General features: G+C 35.3%; 1 protein-coding gene across 1 annotated transcript in view; it reads right to left on the bottom strand.

The window, feature by feature from the left end:
* Psmd14 (proteasome 26S subunit, non-ATPase 14) overlaps positions 1-27,388 on the bottom strand; it is an 88,510-nt gene that overhangs the window by 18,546 nt on the left and 42,576 nt on the right. The window contains exons 4-8 of the mRNA XM_028867050.2: positions 18,375-18,446; positions 18,030-18,149; positions 15,734-15,804; positions 14,654-14,804; positions 2,903-3,010 (exon numbers count right to left, since the gene is read on the bottom strand). Of these exons, the coding sequence (XP_028722883.1) occupies positions 2,903-3,010; positions 14,654-14,804; positions 15,734-15,804; positions 18,030-18,149; positions 18,375-18,446 (522 nt within the window). The remainder of the gene's footprint in view (positions 1-2,902; positions 3,011-14,653; positions 14,805-15,733; positions 15,805-18,029; positions 18,150-18,374; positions 18,447-27,388) is intronic.

Genomic DNA, 27,388 nt, shown 5'->3' with positions numbered 1-27,388 from the left:
GTTTCACAACTGTGTTTTATAATTAGTGAAAATAATGTTTTCAAATACTTTATTGCAAAACGTAAGCACGCTGAGGGCTACACTTCAGAGATTGAAAGCCCAGTGCATGGATGGGGCACCAATGTTTACTAACTGTCCAAAAGGATGACACTCCAAAATCTAGTGTGATCACTTACGAACCTAAAGCACCAAAAAGCCAACAAGTTTTTAATGGGATACTTAAAAAATTCAATTGTTAAAATAAATACTGCCTTTTCTAAACTGAAAATAATAGTCAAGTGTTCCAGGTACAAACGAATGTAGTTTCTTGTGTTAGTACAGAAGCCAGTAGCACGGTTTTACGTATTACACTTTGTACTCCCTTAGAGCAATGGCTTTCCTGACAGTGAAAATAAAGTTGACCGTTAACTACTTCAATACTGCCATGAGCACTTAAAAACTATTTTCTTGGGGCTGAAGAGATGGCTCAGAGGTTAAGAGGACCTGTTATTTTTGCAGAGGACCAGGCTCAGTTCCCAGCATTCATATGGTGGTTCACAACCATACAAAACTACATACAGTTCCAAGGGATCTGATGCCCTCTTCCAACCTTCATGGGCACCAAGCATACATGTGGTTCACAAACATACATGCAGGCAAAACACTCACACATAAAATACATAAAACACACATAAAATATTGTTTTGTAAAAATATTGTTTTACTGTAGAAAGTTTTAAAAAATATAGATAAGGAAAACTCCATTATTTTACTACGTAGAGATAATCAAATCCAACATCTTGGTATAAACACATAGGTCCAAGTTTTAAACCATGGACTTACTAAACGGAGAACTTGTATATTCCGTAACTGTTACATCGTTGACAATGTGATCACAATATTCTCCTGCATCTCTAAGTACAATAGGCACACCAGCACTGTGGAACCATCAATGACTTCCAGAGTGTACAGTAGTGACTGCTGTCAGGCTCCGACCACTTACTTCTACGTTGTCTTGTTCCTCTTAACACAGCTAACTCTCCCTTCAAGATAAAGGCATGGAATTTCTGAAAGGTTTCTATTACCAACTTAAATATGTGACATACAGACATACAGACATTCAAATTCTATTATGGACTTTCTACCTAGCTTGTCTTACAAAATTACATTATTTTAAGGTGAGTCCCTTTTTGGCTTAATCCCATTTGAGAGCCTTAGTGTCAAAATTGTCTTAAAACTGTAAAGCACCCACATAGATGCCATTCTGATGGGCACTACATAAACTGTAAAATAAATATATTTACAGATCCTAATTGGGACGCAAGACAAATTTAAAATGATAGGAAAATGCCACTTTTTAACTAAGGCTTGAAAATTGTTTCAAAAGGTCCATTTTTAATTCCAGATAGAAGGCAGGATTAAATACTACCAAGTGGATTAGTACGGAAGAAACAGATTTCAATATCAATTCTGTCTTTTAAGTTAAAAGGCAGCGTTTTAATTTAAAAAAGGAAAATATGCAACAGGTAGCTGGCAACTTGCAATTAGTAAAAACTTCTGGCAGAAATATACCATGTAGTAATCACAATGATTCTAGATTGTGAGATGCAATTTAACCTTTTGTAGAAAATAATGAAGCAGGATGATGCTATGGGGGTGTATGAGAAAGGTCATTATCATGGGCTAAACAGACCCAATAATATATTCTCTTGGAACATGCAAGTATGGGCTTGTCTGTGCCCAATCAAAATCACTGGTAGCTTATTTCATACTCATTATTCTCTGTAGTTCCCCCAACTCGTTAAAAAAAAATTTTTTTCCAAAAGCAACATACCTCAGTTCTTTGAGACAAAACATTTCACTGTGATGAAGAGTTCAAGTGAATGACAACAGCAAAAGTGTCCAGAAACACAAAGTTACCAATGATAACCAAGGCTAGACCTTGGTGAACTGTTAACGCCACAACTCCCCAAAGACAACCTTGAGGCAAAACAAGGTTTCGGAGGGGGAATAGCAGTAGCTACTATAATGTCTTTGTCCTGAGTGTCCTATGCAATCAAACATGGTATTTTTGTCCTATTAATTAATCTTTAGAGAAATAATTACCTACACAGACACAGACTGTGCATTTAAAAACACATTTAACCTAATTTCTTACAGACAATAAAGGCTTGTATGTAAACAATGAAGCACGTGAACGGAACAAAGAAAACAAGAACCACTCAAATGGGTATGAAGGGTCTGAACAGCAAACAACTACTCTAGCAGTGGTTGACAGCACTACACAAAGAAAATACACACTTACCAAAGTAATGATTGTATGTGTCTTACAGAATTAACCAAACATGAGGATGAAGCAAAAAAAGGTAGAAAGACTTAAGCATTACCTAAGAACTGTTTCTTGTGACCTCTTAAAATACATTGCCTGTTTTTCCTCTACTTTTTTTTTTTTTTTGGCTCTGAAGACTGTTTAGAAACCAATATAGGTTAGCTAACTGTTCCCACCCGAGACTTCTACTGCCACCCGCCCCTGCCACTCTTCGATACTAACTAGATACAAGTGTAGACCAGGCTGGCCTCAAACTCACAGAGATCCACCTGCCTCTGCCTCCTGAGTGCTGGGATTGAAGGTGTGTACCGCCACCACCTGGCTCATCTTTTCTTGCTATATCAAGAAAAAAATTACACACACACACACACACACACACACACACACACACACACACACACACACGAGTTTTGTCCTTGTTATACAGGCTAAATTCACACTTACAGCCTCAAAAGAAGCTGGGATGTTCTTTTAAAACAATAACAATAAAAGACTGCTTATAAGAAAATTAAAATGATTAAGAATTAGATCTTCCAATGATGACAGCATATTTAAACATAAAATAGTTTTAACCCATTACCAATACAGTCGTTACCTGGATAGATGGCTTGTTTAAGTGACCCAGATTTGAAGTCGTTTGTCTTGGTTCATGTCCTAAGACCATCATATTAGCATTGATCAGTCTGAAGGCATCAATAACAACCTGTAAAACAAGGTGTCAAGTCAATTCTTTTTAAAAACAAGTCATGGTGCCAAGCAACAGTGGACAAGGCAAGATCAACTTGCATCTGTTTCTGGCCTATTTCCAGAAAATCATTTAATTATAATATTAATAAAAAGAACCTCCTGCTGATAGTGCCATCAGTATACCACCCTCTATCTTGTAATGTAAGGTGACACCAATTATTGTGATTTCCATGAAGCAGCAAAATATTAACTTAGCGTCTTTATTATTAAAAACACGTCATTACTAAGCATACATCAAATAACCTTCCTTGTTGTGCTTACTTGTTTCCTAAAATTTTCCTAGTCAAAATGAATGACAGGGAAAGAAAAACTGAAAGTGAGCACAAGCTAAGGGACTACATCTAAGACCCAGCCCTGTCACATCAATTACGCCATCACAGTACTTGAAATGACAACAAAATTGCAGCCAGCACGTCACTTGCCCATGTATTCTCTACTAGTCAGATACCCTTTACTTCTTCTGACTCTGAAATACTTTATATCTTGTCTGATGGCTTTAAACATCCAATCCACTACCAATCCACTACCAAGGTCACCCATGCTTTCAGACAGAAACAATATAACATGGTTCTAAGTTCACAGAAAAGAAACTGTAAAGACATATATTCTTTCATAACCCAGTATCATGTTAATTAGCTCTTACATCAAGAGATTAAGCAAGAATCAGCTATTTCTCACTATCATATTGCTGACATGCTTATAGTAACTTATAGTTCTTTCATTAAATTTGAAAGAACTTAAAAGAATGTGAAGTTTTAGGTAAAACCATGTGATACTAAGGCAGACTGCCTCTTTCCAAGACAATCTTGAAACAAGACTTGAAAATATAGCATTTCTTGATTTACTTTTAAAAGTATTAACAACCGAGACTATCAGTGTTTTATAAAAGTCACAATTACCTGGATTTGTTTTCAGTTATACAACTTGTTTCAGTACACTGAATTATTAAAAACTATTATTTTCAAGTTAGACCAACTGCAATATAATGAGGTATAAAAAGCTATCTTAAAGGCTTCTTAACCAAGCCTGGTAGTGCACCTCCCCCCCTTTATTTATTTATTTATTTATTTATTTATTTATTTATTTATTTATTTATTTTTGAGACAGGGTTTCTCTGTTTAGCTTTGGAGCCTGTCCTGGAACTCACTCTGCAGATCAGGCTGGCCTTGAACTCACAGAAATTGGCTTGCCTCTGCCTCCCAAGTGCTGGGGTTAAAGGCATGCGCCACCACCGCCTGTCGATAGTACATGCCTTTAATCCCAGCATTGTGGAGGAGGCAAAGGCAGGCAGATCTCTGAGAGGTTGAAGCCAGCCGGAGTTACATGGTGAGACCCTGCCTCACACAAAGAAATGTTTCTACCCACTGTGACAAGTCTAAAGGTTACAGTCACAGCAAACATAACATGACACCAACACATTAAACAAGACAGTATAAGGTCTCTGTATACTTCAGATGTCCTAATAGTGATAATAGTAAGTTTTAATGTTGCTTTCAATTCTTGTGGTCTGAATTGTTCCCAAAATTCGTTCCTTTTGCTTCAAAGCCAAGTATTTAATCATAACCCTACACAACTGTTTTTAACTATTAATGGTAGATATAAGACAGCAAATCATCAGTTTTGTTTCAACTGCTTTATGATTCCATTCTTGGAGTTCAGTAAAAATCATTTCTAGGAAAAAATTTTACAAACTATGGAAATTTCATATTATATCCCAATGAAAGGCTTACATACGTTTTTATACCAACTGCTTTCGAACTAAAACATTAGACAGCAATTTTCATGCAAAAATGTGTCATTTCTATGGAATATTATAAAAGCAGGTGTGAAATATCATAAAAGAAAATGAAAATGCCAGTTAGGTCATAATTAGGTAGGTACCATGATCTATTTTTAACCCTGAATTTTTTTTTAAAGTGAGTATTACAACAATGCTTTAAGAATTTAATGTTGTTCAACTAGTCAATTATGACCCATATGAAATGACATGTTCAGATTGGCAGTTCCTGAGCAACAATAGAAATGATTACACTAAGATTAAAGGAATTTTCTGCCATCGCTATAGCAACTGTCTTGAGGAAACTAACATGTTCAAAAACCTGCAGACCAAAATTAGATTTAGCATGCAATAAAAAAATAAATATGGCAATATATTCCACATTTTAATTTCTGTACAATTTTATAATTGCCTTTTCTGCTGTGAGAATAAGTGGATTTTGCCTTTAGAACAACCTATCAAAATAGACTCATTAATGTCCAGTACACTAATGAGCAATGGGTGAAGAAGGTGTTAATTATACCACAGTAAGATTCAAAAAAAAGCCCTAGTGAGAACTTAGAGGTGTGTTTAAGCTCAGGGCGTTTCCCCATGTTTGTGTATTTACAGAATGATGCAACAGAATGACAGCAAAGTGGTCACTCCACAGTTAGGAAAATAAATCCAACATGCAACATACTAAACAAAGAACCTCCAAGAATGAAGGCACAGAAGGGAGGCGGGGAAGAAGGAGTAATCCATTCTTAAAGCATTCTGCTGTTTTCATGGCTCACTTTGAATATGTATACATGAAACCAGTTTGTTTTGTGCACCTCAAAATTTTAAAAAAGAAACAAAGACTGCATCAAAATCACCTCCTCATAGCAACAATAACCTCCACACTGAAGGATGAAAAATAAAAAATTCCTGTCCATGTTGAAGCCCTGCAAACCCACTGAATCTCTATTTCCCAGCCTGACCAGTTAATTTTTTCTGGTACAAGTGCCTTGAGACTTTTCAGAGGTCACCGCAACAGTAGACAGCTTATAACAAAACCATTAGCAGTTTGGCTAGCTTAGGGAAACCTCTTACTTTCCTTTTTTTGTTTATTATCACTGCATGAATCTGCAGCATATGATAGTTTATAATTTCTCAGGCTTGTTAAATTCATGTTAAAGGTCTGTTTTCTTGTTGAATAAATTTTGTTCATATAATGCTGCCTATTTCATACACTCAGTCTTTAATAGCACCTTTGGTCTATGCGCAACTCACAGATCAAAACAGAGGACTAAAATAGGGGTTGATGATGCTATTTACATGTGTGATTCCTGCTGTCTTCTTGTTAGTAGCTTTAATATAATAGAAGACCTTGTCTGTTTTGTAATTAACACATCTTTACTGGAGAGATATTTGGAAGTGATTGCTGTGAATATACTGGTTAGTAAAATAAACACAATCACACACCACTTTCTGTTATCAGACAAATTTGTGAATTGTACACATTATACTCCAGATCAACAAACTGTGATATAACAGCCAAGTAGAAGACACATATTTATATAACCCTTTATTTTTCTGAAAATATGTATTCACTCTGACCTTGCAAATATAATTAGCTGTGGGATGTGCAGACTTCAGTACCATGGTTGCTTTACTAATTGCAACTCTTGGAAATAGATACTAAATATTTGGAAGCTGCCAATACAAAATAAAAACTGCATCTTTCTTGTACATCTGTCTTAGCTTACAAAAGCAAAATAGTTTTAAAAACAATACTGAGTTCCATGTTTATTCCAAGCACACCCAAGGGTCAAGGACCTATCATTTCATTTTAATGATGAATCTGGCTTAGGATTTAAGCTCTAATTATTTTCAAATTCATTTTAATCCATTTTTTTTTAACTTCTTCCATGAGTATACCACAGTTCATTCTACATGCTATTTTTTAACCCATGTTTCCCTAGGTCACTAAAAGAGCAGACTAAATTTCTAAAGCATCAAACTACAATCCCAATTTTTACATTCAAAGGAAGTTCTTTTTTCTTTAAGCAACACTCCACATAATTTAGTGAAAAGTATTTTACTGCAGATATACTCTGGCAGTGGTTCCTGCCAATGCCTCTCCTCCACCTCCTCTCATTGGAGCTTCCAGTGGCATTTCCAACATCACTTACACTGAAGTCAACGACCAATGGAAGTGTTTCAGAAACACACAGCAAAAGAAAGAACTGATATTAAAACATCTATAATGCATTCACTTTCTTGAGCTTAAAGAGTTAGGAGATGTAAATAATCAGGATCTTCCATAACTATACAGGTCAGCCTAAGACCTATACCTAGAAATAAATGAATAAATAAAAAAATAAGACTAAAATCGATGCTAAATACTTAAAAAAAAGAAAAAAGAAAGAAAGAAAAAGGAAGAAAGACACCCCAGTGAGCAGCAGGGTTACATATTTAAAGCATGTAACGCTAGTGACATACAGACCCATCTCTAAATCACTATGAAGATGAGAAGCATGAGGAGAAGGGCAGCACCACACCAAACACTGCTGCCTGGAAACAGCCTGTTATCGACTGCTTAGTTTGTTTCTAGATTCTTTAAAAATTAAGAATGAATGATGTGACCTGGGAAATACTGTGGAGGTTTGTGACCATTTTGTTACTTCTGCTGCTATGCACTGCCATGCGTCTATAAGATAAAAACATTTTCTGTCTCTTGTAAGCCCACAGCATAAAAAATTCAGAGATATCTTACTTTTTATGCCATTTCCAATGAAAAGCACTAAGAACTAAAACTGACTCATGCCAAATGCATATCACTGAATTGCTGTGATTTCTTGGTCTCAAGTTTGCAACATGGAAATTATTTATAAAATGTCAATTTTAGCTCTGGAAAAGAAATTCCTATGTGAATGTACAGTTCTTTCTTCATCCTCAGAGAATTGCTTACTGTAGCTACAGATCTGTACTACAATTTCAATATACTAGGGGAGAATAGGGATGGGGCAGAACTAGCATAATGTACTTTTCTGACAAGTGAAGACATGCATCAAAATTCAAAGAGTTAAATCCACAAGTTTCAAACATATATCCCTTAATGAAAACAAATCAATTTTTAGAAACTAGCATGGCAAAGGTAATTAGACATTTCTAGATCATGAAACATTGTGAAAAGAATATACTTAAGTCATAAAAGGAACTTTTTAGTGTATGCATATAGTCAGCATAGTATAGGAGTATGAGTGCCTACGTGTGAGCCAGACTCCTCTCAAAGTTAAAATTCTAGTCTATCACCTGCTAGCTAAGTTACCTAAGACAAGTTATTTAATGTCTCAATCTCCTTGTTTACTTATGAGGGATACTTCACAGAGTTGGTGATAAGATTAAATAATACATGTGTGCTTATCATTACAGTTCTTGTGAACTGTGGTACTCAGTGAGCTGTTCCTGTCAGATCTCTCTCTGTTTAATAGAGCCTGCTGTGGACAGCACAGCTGACTTCTAACTCCAGCTGCTGTACCTTCTTTCTAATCCACAGGATAGTCACACCAGGCAATACATCCCCTGGGCTACTCCCAGCCAGTGACTAAACACAACCATAATACAAGAATCTAGCCATCTCTGACAAAATAAAGACACCTCTGAAAACTATGACTCAACAACTCTCCATCAGCCTATGGTCAGGCTTTTCCTACCCTAAGCCAGTTTCCTATTTCCCAACCCAAGGTCAAATTTAACATCTGTCTGAAGGTCCATGCCTTTATTCATTACAAGTGTTTCTCCAAATCAATCTGTCACACGTCTAATTTCATTTTGGTATATGATCCCTGCAGCATCTAACCTGACATAGCTAACAAAAGAATAGTACTGCAAGAGTAAACAATGTGAAAAGTTTCCCTAAAAATCAAATCATAACTATAAATTTGCTATCCTAAGACACTTGGTATATGAAAAAAAATGAGAAATTGAGATAAATTTTAAGATTTTTTCCTTAAAAATAGAAAAAAAAGAACATCATTAAACAATGCTATCTTTAAAAAATATTTTTGTGATTATAATTACATTACATTTTTCCTCTTCCCTTTCCTCTTACCAAACCCTCCCATGAACACCCTCCACCTTTTGCTTCCTTTCAAATGGATGGCCTTTTCCTTTGATTGTTGTTACACACACGTATGTAGTGTAGGTATGTGTATAACGAAAATTGTCTAGACTCTTTACTCATGTATAATAGACGTTTCTCAACTCACAGGTGACAAATAGAACACTTAATATTGAGCTCCTTAGGGGACTTCTAATGAGCTTCAAGAGCCTATCACCTATATGTTGCTGGTCTGATACCAACTCACTCTGGTAGTTATAGTCAGCCTACACAAAATGAACAAGTGATTTTAGATCCTCTTCTAGCATACAAACCGTGGTAATAAAACTGATGTTCCTATTGATTAGTCCATATAAAGTAAAAGATGAAAAGTCCCTAGGTACTAAAAGACTAAAGTTTAAAAGTGTTAACATGGCAATGGGCAGGTAAAGTATCTATGTACATTTCTTGTACTATACTATCATCTTTAAAGAAAATCAAATCATAGCCTTCAAATTAGTATTTCTCAAAAAATAAATGTATTTAGCATGAAAAACATCAACTAAATTCCTACATATAATTTAACCATTTTAAATTTTGCTTATTATAGGTAGAAATTGTCTTTCCAAACCATCTCAATAATCAAAAAGTCAATTGTAACAGATAATAACCAAAATAACCTAAGTTTATAAATAAGGAAACTAAGGTTTACACAACTCAAGTAAATTAAATAAGATGGTATAGTTACAAGAGATAGAACTTTGATTTATACCTACTTATATGGACACTAAAGCAAGTACACTAGTCATTAGCAAGCTATTTAATATAATAACTACACTAACACAAAAACTAGAAAAGACTAAATTTCACTTACACAAAAGCAGGGTTTAAGGATTCAATATTGTGTATCTACTTCATAATAAAGACCACCAAAGTGCATAAAATAAATACATAACAAAATGAAGAACTCCAAGAATGTATTTTTGTGTACTGTTTTATGGGTGAAAAAAAGCTATCAATTATCTATTCAAAAACCCTCATCATTAGGTTTGACAATAAATACTCTCTTTTCCTTGCTACTGTTTAGTTTCAGTGCATGTAGCACTTTCAGAGCAAACCAAACTGAAAGTCTCACAGAACACCGTTTCATTCAGAATAAAAACTATACAATAAGTCTATTTGGAATGTAAAACATGGCATTAAACATTTATTACTCTGCTAACTAACAGCCTAACAATAACTGAGAAATGCCCCATGTTTTTGAAGAAAATTTACCTCTATAATCAACTCTTCTTAGGAAATTAAGTAACACATTAAACATTAAACCTCTCAAAACTAAGGCCTAGGTTCAGAAAAGCCCCCTAAACCTGACAGAAGAGCTAATGTCAACCACCTACAATATCTACCATCTTAAAAATTAACGTGATATTGCAGGAAAGAGTTCTTACTAAAGCCACAGTTTACCCACACAAAACTTATACTAAGGGTAAGAGACGAAGCTTTCTCTTTTCTGTGTCTCTAGTACATGCCAGGTACACAGTGTGAATGGCTGGAGATAATTAGATGATTAGGGAAGTAAAAGCATTCAATAAGCCAAAAGTCAATGATATTCTCATAGGTAATGGGACATTCATTGTCTTAAACTCTTTTTTCCTAAACTAATACATCTGATTTCAAAATAATTTTAAACATAATCACAGCACTGTAAATGAATAGCAAATACTAAAGCAAAATCAACTAGCTCAGTGATTGCATTATTAACACAAAAGCTTTAGCTTAAAATAAATGCTACTTCTATATAGTATTTATTCCCTTCCATGCCATTAAAATCTTGTTGGGAAATTTATAATTGTATCATCTGTATAAAGGCTTTGAGTTTTTCTCTTTACATACTTGTTTTTAAATGAGAAAAGGTAGAACTATTAATTAATTTGAAACTACCACCATTTTAAAATTAGTAAGAAATATTGTGAAAATTACATTTTCCCAATCCCTAAACATGGGGGGTGGGGGGGTTAAGACCTTAGAATAACCATTCTCTAATTCATTTTTCCTGTTTGTATTTATTTTCCAGAGCTCCATGTTTAGTAAAAGATCCCCTGTTTTAAATTCCAGTATCTGTGAAAGAATGAAAATAGACCCACGCCACCTAGTACAGCATTTCTACTCAGTCTTCCCACACGGCACAAGTGCTTCTTCTTTGGTGATGTCTTCATGACCCAGCCTCCAATGCTTAGCCCAGCTTAGCCTGCTTTGCTCAGTGCAGACTGTTTTCTAGTCTACTCTGCACTTACCATGTATGCTATCAAAGTTTACTTTTAGATATTGGCAAATATGGGATTCTGATGTGCAATTAGATCACTATTCCATTTTCAAAAGTTTATTGAATGTTTCTCATTAGATTAATAAACATGTTTCAAGAAAACCCAGCCACTGCTTAGACTAAATGGTCATTATTTAGTTTGCAGCAGAACACAGGCACTACACTGCAGCATCTATATATTCATTAACAGCGACCTAGTCAAAGAAAGTTAATTCTCTAAATCAATAATATTTTAAAGATATAACATGTAAGTGTATAAATGAGTTGCATAGCAGTTTTCAGATGCTGCTCAAAAGTAACCCTACAATAGACACATGAAAGAAGTGTAGCAGTATGACAGCTGAATCTACTTCTAAAGCAACTGGTCCGGATCAAGCCCCACTGCAGGCAGACTACACAGTAAGCTAGGCAAAAGGCCACCACTGTGCCATTTAAAGCTCTAAGTATAAAATATTTGGATATGTATACTTTACAAATAAACTGAAAACTAAAAACCAGGATCTTGAAACTATTTCACTAAATAGTTGAACTCAAGAGCTCACTGGTAATCTCTGAGTTTACTCTCCACTTACATTATGAATTCAAACAGCAAAGATTTTCTCTTCTATCACTTAAAAACATTGGTATTATATAATGCACTGAATGAGTGATACAGATTCATCATATAGTGCATTTTATTACGTATGGTGATCTTACTGTTTGGTCCTAGGGATGTCACCAAAGGTCCAAGGGAATAAACCTATCTAAACATAAAATTAATAGAACACTTACCACCTGGGGAAAAAGTCAATTCATACATAGTACCTACTATAAATGATATGAACTACTGTTTAGAATTTAGAGAAACACTGAAGTTCTCTTCCATGACTTAGGCCACAGGAACCTGAAGGAGTGATAACTTGGTCACACTTAACTTAAAAGGCTGGTGCTCACTTTAAACTCATAAGTTACTCTGGTTATAAATAATCCATAAAATTTAATATTGAAAAGCAAATAAAAAAGCTTAAGCGCTACATAATTTTATATTTATAGAGTTGGATTTCTATGTTTACTTTTACCAGTAATCAAAATAACAACAGTAACAGAAGTAAAGTCTATGTCTAGGATTAAGTCTAGGATTAAGTTATTATGCTAATATAGATACTATAGATATTAGAGTAAGTTATTACTTTAATATAGATATTATTCAATAAATTATACTATACTCAAGTCACACTAAATGAAAACTAAGCTTACTGGGAATGAACTAAGATGACAAAGAACGAAATCCATAATTATCTAAACTGCTCAATAACATAGATAATACTGCAATTTATAAAAATGAAAATATATAAGAAAGGTTTTAAAAGTAAGAACAAGAGTCCAACTTTAGTTATTTACATACAAACTGTCATTTTAACTCTTGATCTAATCACTGTTTTACTAAATATTTTGACAATTTTGATAATTCACATACCAGGAAGAGAAAGTACAATGCTATTCTTCATTCTTTATTCTTTATAAATTTATATTCTTAAGTATCATGATTTAACTAAAATAGTCCATCATGGATTTACTAGTGTTTAGTTTGATTTACACTGTCAAAAGGTCAAAAGCTCTTGACAGGTAAGAGTAATAAGTCACAACCAAACTCAGACGTCACAGAGATGGACGATATCCTGCCAAAACCCTCATCATTTCAGCTAACATAGTCATTTTATTTATTTTGAAAAAGTAGACAACACTGTCAAAACCTATGCTATAAGTACAGTTTTAACTGTAATTTTCATTGTAATATGAATTGCAGCTAACTAGAACTAGTGAGAATTCAGTATTACACAACACTTGGATGTAAGTTTTGAAGCTAAAACTGCTATTTAGAATTATACTTGAGAGATAGACCCTAATTATTGCTTGTAAATTACTGTGGTGGGAGCTTCACAAGTTTTAATTCTGTATTTCTAGAATAATAATGATTATTAAATTATGTTACTGAAAAGGCATCTTAAACATCAGAAAATTATTCTGTAGTTTAAATCATAAAGCTAGTAAACAATAAGGATTTTTAATTCCTTCATCAGTATTAAGTCACAACATACTAAGTAAAAGAGAAGGCAAATAAATTCAGATACAGGGATACAGCAAATAAATTCAGATATAGCAAACATTAGAAGTTATCTTAAATTGTTAGTCTGTCAGCTGGTATTATTATTGTTTTGGGGGACAGTTTTTGCCTTTGAAAAGCTACAAAAACATCTCATAGGATCATGCTTTAAAGAAGACCTCAATTTTTATACATTGTAATAATATGGTATCAAAACACATTCAATTTCAAATTTGTAACACAAAGAATCTGTGTTTTAACAATCACACTTAGTTTGTTTCAGCTGCTGAGTAGATGTAAATGTAATCCACACCACTATCAAACTCTAGGTCTAATAGATATCAAGCTAATATTTATTTCTAAGTGCTTTAAAAATTATTCGTAAAAGCTGCATAAAAAGGATTCCGTGAGTGTATTATGATTTTCCTTTAACAATGGAAGTACATGCTCAAACAAGACACCTCAGCAGTATTTTAGAGCAGTAACCACCTAGCCAATTTCTGTATGTTCTGTAGTTTTTCTAATCCACTCTCCCTGTGGTTGAGCAAAATCGAATTGCCTCTCACATTTGCAGACAGCTCTGTGAAGGTGATAATAGAGCTGCACCCTGCTGTCATGAGGCAGGAAATAGGAAAATGGCATATGGGGCTAGAAAGAAAGAACTAAGGGGAAAGAAAGAATGAAAGAACGAACAAAAAGAGAGAGAGAGAACTAAACAAGAACAAAAGAGATTTCAACAAAGAATAATATAACCCAATGTGCTCTGCAAGTTAAACCTCTTTTCAGAATCAGTCAGCATATTTAATCATTCATCTGTGTCCTCACTACAAATACATGAATGGTTGATTACCAAGTCTTTGGGCAAGTTTTCATTGTCTAAAATATTTGGAAAATACATCTTACATAGTGTCTGAAAAACAGAGCCCTTTAAATAAACATTTTTAAAATGTGTTATTTATTAAAATATTAATAATGTATAAAGCAGCAAATATATATTGTATTTTATATACAGCAATCCTATATGTATAATGTATACATAGAATTTTATACATATTTATGAAACATGGAAATGGGATATACAAAGCTTTTAGTATGGCTTAAAATTCAAATTCATAAATTTTTTTTAAGGATAAACATTCATTCATGATAATAGTAAACTAAAAATAAAACCGTACATAATTTGTTAAATTGCTAATAGCATGTCATATATTCATGGACTTGTATGATTTAAATAAAAAGCATTTGTGTATTAGTGTTTTATTAAGAATTCTTTCAAATACAAAGGATTTTTTTTTTACGTGTATGTGTATAAAAAGTGGCAGTATATGGCAAGCAAGTTAGAATTGACTCTACCTTTCCCTTTACACTCTGAATGGGATCCACAACCACTGCCACAGCTCTCTCCGACAAGGCTTCAAAGCTCTGCTGAGTGTTGATATCCACACCAGACAGCCAACAGCCAAAGCCAGGGTGACTGTGATACCAACCAACAACCATCTCAGGCCTGAAACAAAGAGGGCATTCAGACACTCAGAACACAACAAGTAATACACTGATGATATGAAGAGAAACAACACACTAACAGGGTATAAATTAAGAAAAGATGAAAAACATACAGGTGTGAAAAAGCACCATTAGGAACTCTGAAATCGGACACCATCTTCTCCAGAAAACATGGAAATGAGTAAGTGTGACAAAGGAGTGCTATCATTAAGAGAGGCACATTAGCAGTGGTAGATAAGGCTTTCAGTTTTTCACCTTGTTACCACACTTCCTCAGAGCCAGTTTTTAGCCTTTCAGCATTCAAGTAAATATCTCCTCTTTAACTCCTTAGCTCTGGGAGCTAGATTTTTCAGGCACAGAGTCCATTTGTTAACAATGGACACCAGGATCCACTGTTGTGAAAGGATTAAATATCAATTAAACCAGCAGTAGAACTAGGAACTCAGTCAAAAACCAATTTGCACTGCTCTGCTCAGCTGCTGAGCCTTTTGCTAACAGGAATTTTGAAGTTTTTTCCACAGTAGAAGAATCCGAGCAAGAGAACGACAACTATTGGGAGACTTAGTCTGAGGGACAAACACTTGGATTATACAGTCTTCAAAACTCATGTCTACAAACATTTATCAGAACGGCATTTGGCTGAAATTCTCAAACACAAAGAACATACCAGGTCTTTCAATTACAAGTAAAAAGAAAGTAATTCTAGACGCTAAACAGGGAGACATTATAGCCCAAGCCTATGACATGACAGCTGAGAATCTTAATAGAAGGCAGTTTTCTGCTTGGTAGATTTTCATTCAGGATGTCAACAGGCACCACATAGGCAGATCAACTACACTGATTCTTCCCCTTGGAATGATGCTCAAAAACTTTAAGGTACATTTCCAAAACTATTGCTCATTCATAAAAAATAATGTGTATAACACCTACCTTCCTGTTTGTTTCAGCATATCCAACATTTTGGCTTGGAATACTGGATCAACTGCTTCTACACTGACACCCTAGATTACGGAGAGAAAAAAAAAAGACTTTGTCTGGGAAACCTTGGGGGAAAGGAAACATACTATAAATGAACAACAACAAAAGTCTACCCCCAATTTTGTATTAAAATTTTATAGGTTTTGATACATGTATTTGATAGCTACTCAAGTCATTGAACTCTAAGACTTATACCCACAAAATTTCTAAAACTGTCAAGTACCAAACTGCTGTTAACTAATGACTGAGACAACATTCAGGGTGTCAAAGTTTATAGCTGTTACTATATCTCTATCTATTTCTGATTATATACATCATCAGAAGTACCAAACAGCTGACAAACTGATTTTTTTTAGTTACAACTACCTATGGCAAGCATACTTCCTAATACCATTTCAGCATCAGGAATGTAAATCTAATCCAAGTAAATAAGCCAGTTTAACATAAGCACTTCCTCCAACCAAACAAACATGAATTCCAATAAAGAGGCACCTTTGGAAAACAAGAATATTCACTCTGATGCTGAGCTAAGACTATCTTTTCAGAGTTTTGTTTTCATTATTTTAAAGAGGAGATGAAGAGAGAGAATGAAGAGAAGGAGAGGAAGGGTAGGATCCAGGGAGAAGGAGGGGAGATAAGGAAGAAGAAAGGGGGATGAATATGCAGACAGAAGCCTTTACAGAAGAGTCTACTGACTTGATTCTACTACACAGAGTGGCATAAGCATCAAAGCAGCCTATCGAACACTGCCAGACAAACATTACAGGGAATTATTGTCCTGATTACCTATCTATGTAGGGACCACCTGTAACAGAAATAAGTTCATTTCTATGTATTTTATATATTTTAAGATAAAGGAGATGTAATAGCAGACCAAGATTTAAATCTAAATATAAATTATGGATAATATAGTGCTTCTATATCCACAAACAAAAAGTATAATGGATATCCAGAAAGACAAAGAATTCCAATTTACCAAAAAAGGCAAAGCAAACAAATCCAACAACAACAAAAATAACAACAAAAAACCCAAGATGTATTACAGATTTTGCCATTGTTTTGTATTATTTTCAAATCTGTTGCATACTGTAGCATCTAGTCTACAGAAAATACTTGTTTCATGTGTGTGTGTATGCATGGCATCATTTAAATGCATGTAATCTGTTCCTTAGTATGTGAGGATTCTCAAACTGAGCAAGCAGCTTCACCTTATAAGCCTTGCCGGCCTTAACAAGAGCAGGGCCACAGCAGAGACACAGAAAACACACAGGTGAGAATGAATGGTAAATTCATGTTTGGAAAAACAGGTAGAATTAACACTGATAATTTCTGTTTTGAGACAATTGTCTCAATGTGGGAAAGAATGGCTTCAAAATGAATATCCAACACAAGGAAGATCTTGAATTCCTCATCTCCTCCCCTCACCTCTCCAGTGCGGGTACTCAAGGCATAAGCTACTGCATTGCCTTTGATTACTGAGGTTGGTTTTTTGTTTGTTTGTTGTTTTTTTCCCCCACTTTTTTTTTAAGTCCAGCAGGGCACAGTGGCACAAACCTTTAATCTCAGCATTCCAATGCAGAGTCAGGAAGATCTCTGTCAATTCAAAGGTGGCCTATACTAAGTAGAAAATTCCAGGCCAGCAAGGACTATATGGTGAGATCCACATCTCAAACAAATGAACAAAACAGCCTAAATGATGACTTTCTATAAAAATCTCCTTCAGTAAATAAAAGGCAAAATAAAGTTATCTCTAAAAAGAAGACATTTTAAACAGTGTAGAGTGCTTTCAAAAATCTACATTTCACTACTTACTTAACAGGTGAAAGTCATTCACCTCCCTACATAGCATATTAAAAAAAAAATCATAGACTTCAAAACAATGGAAACCTCACAGGAGGATTAATTTACATGAATTCAAATTTTATACAGTTTCTAAAAACTTTGATCAAATATTCAGAGTAATTAATATAGTACCCTACTTTGATAGCAACTAACTTTTAAATCCAGCTTGTCTGGCTCACTAAAGGAAAGAATAAGGGATTTAGTTCTAGCACCATTCAGTTTATAAAAGTCTGTGGTGTAGTTAAAGGACTGATTTAATTCAATACAAGATAAAATTCATACTATAAGTGTTACAATTGCTGCTTCCTACTACAAAATAAAAAACATAAAGAAATAAGAGTTATTTTTAATTATGAAAAGAGAAGAAAACCAAGACAAGCAGCAGCCAACATAAAGAAGTACTCACAGTTCCTGACTGTGGCATAGCAAACACATCAATCACTCTGACGGTGTAATCATCAACAAATTCGCCAAGCATGAGACCCATAACTTCCATAGGAACTCCAGCACGGCCATGCTTTAACATCTGTAGAGAGGAAGATACACAGACACAAAGCCCAGTGATTTGAGATCTTGACACACACACCCATGCTGCCAAATAACCTGTTTTGCTTCTGTGGAAGTAAAAGCCTATTTTGTAGATGTACCTGAAATAATGCTTACGCCTGAGGGAATTAAGGCGATAAATATGCCGAAGTAAAACAGCGACTACAAAGGAGGCTCCAAGCCAGTAACTCTACTCCTCACTTACCTTCAGCAATGCCAAGGAAGAGATATAGACTTGTTCTGCTGTGTCCACGGCAGGAGCATCTGTAGGTGGACCCTAGAAACAAGTTCATCAATTACTGTAACACACAGAATTAAAGTTACATGTGAAATAAACTTGATTCTTTTAAAAACATTCTAGAAAAAAATCAAGTATCTTTTTATTCAATTACAATACAAATAATCATGAAGACATCTACAATTATTAAGCATAAAGGTAAGAGTCAAAACTCAGTACCCTGACAACTTTCCAATGGGCATAAAGTTTACTTCCACAGTGCTCATCTACCTTGGCTACAAAATAATTATTGTCAATTACTGTAACATTTGTTACCACTATGTTACAATATGATATAATCTGAAGGCCAAATTCTATTGGACTAGCTTGACAAACTCAAGGCTCTTCTGAGCTTCTTCAGCTTTAGCTACAGACAGCATGCAGATTAGGGCTATGGGATGGATCACTTTGCAGATTCATAGATACAATGGGAGGAAGGTGGTAGAAGACTTCTAATCCCTAGGTGAAAGAGCTGTGAATGAACAGCATACTCTGCACTTCCTAATGAAGTTGTTCTCTTCTCCACACACAACAAATTTACAGCCATCACCTCAGGAGCGAACAAACTAGATAAGGTCAGGTAGGTGGCACAAAATACTTCCAATAACTGACCATTGCCTTTCATACTGTAACAGGCTAATGAACCAACTAAGTTTCTCCAAAAAGATCCTACTTATTCACAAAAAGAAACAAATCTCTATTGACTGTCACAATGAGCCTCACAGAGCAACTTGTGGTCTTTACCCTCAAGGTAACTTCACCCCAGCAGCTAGTAAACACAATTCCATGCCAAGCAGTAAACATCATTTAAAAAGTTTGTCTTTCTTTCTTTAATACTGAGACGTGTAGAACAGAGTTTCTAACTGTTATGACCCTTTTTACTTTTCTATACCATGTCAAATATGCTAACCACTCATCCCCTCTTGCTTTTATGCTTTTACTTGTTGAAATTAAATAACTGCTTCACTCATACTCCACTAACAGTCTACATATATTTCTATGTATACACCAAATTCTGTCACATTTGGGGCATTTAAAAATCTCCCAATGTTTACTGCAAGTATTAAGCATAGATGGTCCCAAGTGCAGACTCTTCATTTATCATTACTGAATGCAGCTTCGTTGTTTCTTTCAAATAGACTTTCAAAATGAAAACTAATTGGTAAGCCAAAATACTTTTTGTTTATATTATAAAAGTTTTAATAATCTAATTTCATTCACTTAGCAAAGAAACTTAGGAAAGATTAAGATATGGGGCTGGAGAGATGTCTCAGTGGTAAAGAATACTGGCTGCTCTTTCAGAGGACCCAGGCTTGAATTCCAGCACCCACATGACGGCTCACAACTGTTCGTAACTTAAGTTTCTGAGGATATCACATCCCCTCTATCCTCTACAGGCCCTGCACATATGTGGTGCACACACATACATGAAGGCAAACACTTCTATATATAAAATATAAATATTTAATAAAAATTTTAAAGACAGATTAAGAAAAAGTTGAAGACCATCAAGTCAGATGTGATGATACATTTGTGGAAGTTATACTTTAGCCTTAAGATAATAAAACACCACAGTCAAGTTATTTCTTGGACATAGAACAACTTTAAAAATTGTGTGTGTTATCTGTAGATACTGAAATAACCTTTTTCAATTTGCCAGAAAATAATTATTAAAAAAAAAGAGAGAGAGAGACCACATTTTTACCTAAATATATCACTGATAGAATCCAAAAACTATTTCAGTCATCAATGGAAGAAAACTGCCTTTGTTATGTGTTATATATAATCAGTACTTAGCAAAGTATCTAGCACATAGCAAGAACTCAGCAATACCTGCTGAAAAATAAATGAATCAATAAAAATGGTACAGAAAGTTAACCCTTTTGTTGGGTGTTGTCTGCAGGACAACAGTCAGTGATAGTTACTGTTTTGATCTCTCCTCTCCCTACCTCTCCTGAACTCCTCCCCACCCACAACAGGGTCTCTGCCACCCTTCCCTCTCCCACCTTCCCTCCCTTCCTGCAAAGTCCTGCTAACTGATCCAGGTTGGTTTCAAAGTCTTCAGTCTCCTGACCTCTCAGGTGTGGGCCACCTATTTTATCTCTTCATCATGTTAGCCAGAGAATAAAATTCCTTGGCATGGGGGTTGGAGCCCTGGCAAGAAGTGGGGATTGGTAGCAGTTAAATGTACAGTGAGACAGAAAAAAGAAGAGGTAGGAGAAAGTGGAATAAATATGAAGACTGTGAGAGCAGTGAGCATCTCATCTAGGCTATAATATTTCTACACACTCACCTGTTCTGAATAAAACTCAATGAGGCAATAGAGACCTCATTAAAGACCCTGCAAACTGAGTTCAGAGAGGAATGTAAAGACTTCAACAGCTAAACAACAAAGATTTAGCCCTCAAGAGAGGAAAAAATGTGAAATTATAGACAATCTACAACTAGTGTCTTTTGGTAAATAGTTCTGTAGACCAGCATACCAATAATTCAAAAAGTCACTGAAAATTGGAATAGCAAACACTGTAGAAAACCTCTGTCAATAAAATATGATTTTTCTTTGTAATAAAATACTGGAGGAAAGACAAGATTTAAAAAGTAAAAACTGAGGCCGGGCGTTGGTGGCGCACGCCTTTAATCCCAGCACTCGGGAGGCAGAGCCAGGCGGATCTCTGTGAGTTCGAGGCCAGCCTGGGCTACCAAGTGAGCTCCAGGAAAGGCGCAAAGCTACACAGAGAAACCCTGTCTCGAAAAACCAAAAAAAAAAAAAAAAAAAAGTAAAAACTGAAGTTACACAAGAAAAAACAGGGACAAAATAACATTATTGTAAGTTCCATACAATGACATAGAATACAATTTATTATCACTTACAAACGAAGAGGGATAGAGCTCAGTAGTGACTATTCTAGAAATACAGATGTGAAAGATGTTTGACCTTTAACTGCTTAAAACTTAAACCACTGTGTATGTACACCTTACCAAGTCAGTGGGGGAAAGGAAGGAAACACAAGACTGACTGTAGAGCAATGGAAGAAGCCGGGTGCTAAGGTGCACTCCAGCTTTGCTGAAGGCTGCCAGGGGATGCCTGGGGGTTCTAGGACAGCCAGCACATCATGGGGAAACCTGCTTTTTCTGTCTTTAAAAACAGGTTTGTTTAGTGCACTACAAGATAAGTGTACTGGACAGTAAAAAAGTTTCACCTACAACCACCCAATTTCAAGTCTTTAAAATACACACACACACTCAAAAACCAAAAAAAAAAATTTTTTTTTAAATACTAAATAATATAAGATGAATTAAACTGCTTTTAAACAAATACAATGATGAACAATATCCTGCTGTGGGATGTTCTGTATGTCCTGTGGGAGCCCGTTCTTGGATTCCTCGTGGCTTTATCCAGCAGGTCCGCATAGAGGATGATTAGGGCCTGAGTGCAGGTGTCTGAGATGGTTTGCACTTGGCTGTGCTGGGGGATGGTCTGTATGTCAAGTTGCTCTGATTGGTCAATAAATAAAACCTGATTGGCTGTGGCTAGGCAGGAAGTATAGGCGGGACTAACAGAGAGGAGAAAAGAAAGAACAGGAAGGCAGGAGTCACTGCCTGCAGCAGCCGCCAGGACAAGGAAGATGTAAAGTACCGACCGGTAAGCCACGAGCCATGTGGCAAGGTATAGATTTATGGAAATGGGTTAATTTAATATATAAGAACAAGAAGCATGCCACGGCCATACCGTTTGTAAGCAATATAAGTCTGTGTTTATTTGGTTGAGTCTGAGAGGCTGTGGGACTGGCAGGTGAGAGAGATTTGTCCTGACTCTGGGCCAGGCAGGAAAACTCTAGCTACAAAATCCTGTGTTTAAAAAGTACATGTACCTCCAAGTTGACTTAAAGTAGAAATTCTTGTATATGTTGCTTAAAGGTAATGACACAAAGACTAAGAAAATTAGTCAACAAAAAACTGACTTAGCTGAACGATTTAGAGGCAGGCATGTTCAGATTTCAGAACATCTACAGTCTAACCCAATTAAGCACCCAGAATCAAAAAATCCAAATTGCTACAAATCTCATTTTGGGGTGGGGATGGGGGTGAGGGATGCTTTACTATTTGTGACTTCAAAGCATTCTGAATATTGGGTCTGGGATGCACACCTTAATTAAGCCTGCAGGTTTCTGGAAAAGCCACAGTGGCTACTATGGCTCACCTGCTTGTGCTTCTTCACTGAAATAGAATAATACTATACAGTATTACATCATCTTTGTACTTTCCAAAATCAATTAAACAGTTGTATTTACATTTTGTTTTTCAGATCAAAAGTAGCATTGGCCCATTCCTCTTTGTTAACTTTATTAGGTTTTGATATCAATATGGAGGATTTATAAAATAATCTGGAAACGTCTGTAAGTTCTCCAGTTACAAAGTTTTCCTTTTTTATATCCTGTTCTGTGTATACATTAGAATTACCTAGCATTTCAAATTGAGAGAGTTCACTATTAAAACATCTGACTGTAGAGCAACTTTTAGAGCCAGCTGCTCTAGCTTTTCAATCAGTGTATGGAACCTAACTAAACTTCTATGCTATTTTGGACATTTCACTTCATTAGCTTTCCAAGTTGCCACCATAGAACTGAACATAATCTACCTTTTCTTTTTATCTAGCTTAATAGTGGAAGCACTGAAAATTAAATCTGGTCTCTATATCATGCTATAGTATTAACCAAGAGGATTAAGAGTTACATTAAAAAAGAAAACCAAAGCATGGCAAAAACTTTTCTAATAACGAATGTCTATGTGAGCAGAATTTGACAAGTACAAAACAATCAATAAAATAATATACAATTAAAAACATAACCTAAGGCTACACAGAGAAATACTGTCTTGAAAAACAAAAACAAAAATTTAATTTCTGATTAAGAGTTAAAAAGGAAAATAGTCTGGAAATTAGTTGCCTCATACTAGTTATGTCAAAAAAAAGTCATTACACAAACAAATTTTAAAAATTACTAAGCCCTCAGCAGAAACACAAGCAAAGAATATAGAGGCTAATTATATAAGAAATACAAAATGATATAAACATGAAAAGTGTCCAGCCTCCCTAGCTGACCTTCTTTAATTAAAGAAATACCAATTAACACATGAAGACAAGTTTTACAGTGTCCACTTTGGGAAGGGTAATGAAGAAAACACTGAGCAGTACTGGTGGTGATATCCACTGGTATAATCCATCAAAGGCAGCTGAACAATGTATAGCAAAAGCATTAGGGTTGTACAAACTTCATGACCTAGTTTTTCACTTCTAGAAATTATTTGAGTAAATAAAGATGTTTTCAGGAACTTGAATGTTGATAACGGTCTTTAAATAATGCAAATAAACCCAAGAACTTAACCTACAATTAAAGAACATAGCGGAAAGCATCATCCTCTGATGCCTTTAGTCATCTTAAAAAGCAATAAGCACAGGCTTAAAGCAAGTATCTTAAGCTGTTGCTATAGGAACAGGTTTCTCTATGTAGCTCTACCTGTCTTGGGAACTTACTACATGGGACCAGGCTGGCCTCAAACTCACAGAGATCCCCTGCCTCTGCCTTGAGTGCTGGGGCTTAAAGGAGTGTGCCATCAAGTCCAGCTATAGGAGATATTTTAATTTAGAATCTTGAAAGAAGTCTCCCTTAAAGGAGAGGGGAGGGGAGGGGAAAGAAAAGGGAGGAAAAAGAAAGAATAGGGAAGGGGAAGGGGGAGGGAGGGGGAGGGCTGGCCACAGGGAAAAAGGGTAATGCATATGAAACTACCATGACTCAGAGAATCATTTCACAAAATATATACATATCAAATCATCATACATATGTAGAACTTAAGACCATACAATTTTGTCAACTATAGCTCAATAAAGTTGAGGGAACAAAAATGAAAGCTACAAGGAGTGTAGCCACCAAATACACTGGCATGAAGGTAGATTCTCCAGGGCTGTGATGGAAGGAAAGTCAAAAAGTCATCAATCCATAAAGCAAAGAGGTAGGCTTAAGTGTTTTACTAGTGCAAAGTATTTTTAAGCACTCAAGGATGCAGATTTTTGGCCAGTTCTTGACTTTTAAGTAAGAGATTCCACTTTTTTTTTTTTTAAATGTGTGCTACCAAATCCCGCCAGAGAATCAGTTCTCTCTTTTTTTTTTTTTTTTTTGAGATTTATTTATTTGTTTGTTTATTATACAGTATTCTGCCTGCATGTGTCCGTGCAGGCCAGAAGAAGGCACCAGATCTCATTACAAGTGGTTTTGAGCCACCATGTGGTTGCTGGGAATTGAACTCAGGACCTCTGGAAGAGCAGTCGGTGCTCTTAACCACTGAGCCATCTCTCCAGCCCTGAGATTCCACTTTTAAAGAATCCTTTACTCACAGAATCTAGAGCTACACAGGACAAAAATCATGACACACATGAAATATTAAGAAAACCATGAGGATGTCTGGTAAAGAAAACTTTTAATTACCTGAAAAAAAAATCTGGCAGAATACAACTGTTAGACTAATAGTTCTCAGAGCACAAACTCTGAACTAGTCCCACTTGTATCACTTGGAAACTTGTCAGCAATACCCATTCTTACTTAATCACAAATGACGGGCACAGCCCAGAAATCAGGGTTCTAGAGAGGCCCTCCAGTGACTCTAAGTCCTGATGAAACTTGAGGACCATTGACTTTAGACTACATTGTGTACAGAACTATAAGCCAATGGGAAAAATTATCCAAGGTAGTAGACTGGGGTACACTATGAGAAAAATCTTGTGATAGCCCAAGATACATAGAAAATTAAAATGGATCCCCTATAACTACAGTTAATCAAGTCTGACTGTTCAGATTAAACATCTGATGGCTGATTAGATCAAACAGTACAGTAAGCTCTCTAACTATTGTTAAGGTAAATGTACACTTAATAGTGTACAGTAATGAAAAACAGGTATCCTCTTTCTGGTGCTTAATCAACAACACAGCTGTAAAATTATCAGCTCTACGTTGTGCCAACTCTTCCTGTGCACTCTACTGACCCTATGACAACTATTTACCAGCACATTAAGAATACAAAGCACGTTTTTAAAGAGGTTAAAGGTCAAGGTTCTTTAATAACTTCTGCAAGAATTGAAAGCACTGGAATTTCATAGAGTGGTAATCTAAGCAAGGAAGAAAACAAAAACAAAAACAAAAAAAACCCCAAACATCCAGAGCTAAAGAAAGCCAGTCTATATTTCATACGATTCCACTCAGAATAAACACACATATCTAGCAGTTCCAAAAAGTAAGGGGCACTTGAATGTTTTTTAAGGCTAAATATTAAAACTTAAAGGAATGCTTCCATCTAAAAATAGAATGTCAGGAGTGGTAGCACACTTGTAATCCCAGAACTTGGGAAGATGAGGCAGGAGGACTACTGCACAGTTGAGGCCAACCTGGCTACACAGTGAGGGCACAGGCAGCATGGATACCTAGCAAGACCATGTCTTAAACAAACAAAAATTATAAATTAGAACTTGATTTAATTAAAAAGTTCTGTAAATCCATGAATTAAATGTATCCCTCACAAAGATCAGAAACTGAAAAACTTTTGTTATTAAATCTGTAGTACTCAATTCCTACTGGCCACTTTGAAATTACTTAAATCTGACTTTTTAAAGTTTGTTTTAAAAGTGGGGGCAAGGGATCTACATCTGTAAGCTGAAGCATTATATGAGTCACCTGCCTAAATAACTGTAGGGTAAATAACTGATCCACAGGCAACATAACTAGCCTTTATTCAGACATGAACACCTACCCACCAATGATGTAAAACAATGCATTCTACAACAGCACAAAGCCTACCTTTGAATGATGAATAACACAGAAATTGCCACACATGTCTACAAATATTAAATATAGTTAAATTAAATGAAACATGGGTTTTCTGTTTTGTCTTGTTTTCTCCTCATTTAGAAGGTTACAAATCTGATCTAGCATAAAAAAGCTGTGACTTTTACTTAGGCAGCCCTTGTTGACTAAGTGCTAAAAAAAAAAAAGGCATTTGCCATTAAAACAGCATAAAACCATATCCTCAAAATGTTCCCTACTCAGGCCTTTGAACCAATTTGTTAACACTATTAGTTCTATTACTCCACCTTTCTCTTAGTGTGAACTGGTATCAATTATTTAGCCAATTTTATTATGTTGTTAAAATACCTGCTGATTAATCATGAACCAAAGTGTCACACAAAAGAAATGTAAAATAAATACTATCAGTGAATTGAAGCATGTCCCAAATATCTAAGAATATAAACTTACTTTGGGAAATGACACAAAACATTTCAAAACTGTTATTTTAGTATTAAAACGTTATAAAGACTTTTTTTATTATAACCATTTAAGGTGTATACTTGGTCTTGAATTTTAGAATTATCTTTAAAAGTCTGTTAAAATATATGTTTTTTTTTTAAGAGAAAGGAGACTTTATTAACAAATGAAGGTGATTATATTTTTAATACAAAACAAAACCTAAACTACAGTATGCTAAGCAGTTGACAGAAAATACTTTTAAATTTTATAGGCCTGAATTCTATTTTAAAATTCATAAATTTAGTAAAATTACCATCAGTTTCATCAATTAAAAACTGCTTAAAAATAAAAGCATAAAAGTAACACATGAATCCAAACATATACAATTAACTACCACTGTATTGTTCATCTCTTACCCAGCAAGGTAAAAAAGAACCTTTTAATACTTTAATTTTTGAGTATTAAACAACTAGTGTGAAAAACAAGCTGCATGTAAACTCTCTCTGCTGCCCGGCTTCAATGACTAGCTGAAGCAACCTGTTCTAGGAGGTGTTAATTGGCAAGAGGAGAGCAAGTCAGAAGCGTGCTCCCCACCGTCCTAACCCAGCAAGGCTAGGTCATTAAAGTGGAAATGAATTCTTTCATGTGGAC

Source organism: Peromyscus leucopus, chromosome 4 (genome assembly GCF_004664715.2).
Source record: "Peromyscus leucopus breed LL Stock chromosome 4, UCI_PerLeu_2.1, whole genome shotgun sequence".
NCBI classification, from domain to species: domain Eukaryota; kingdom Metazoa; phylum Chordata; class Mammalia; order Rodentia; family Cricetidae; genus Peromyscus; species Peromyscus leucopus.
This window is presented reverse-complemented; position numbering and strand designations above follow the sequence as displayed.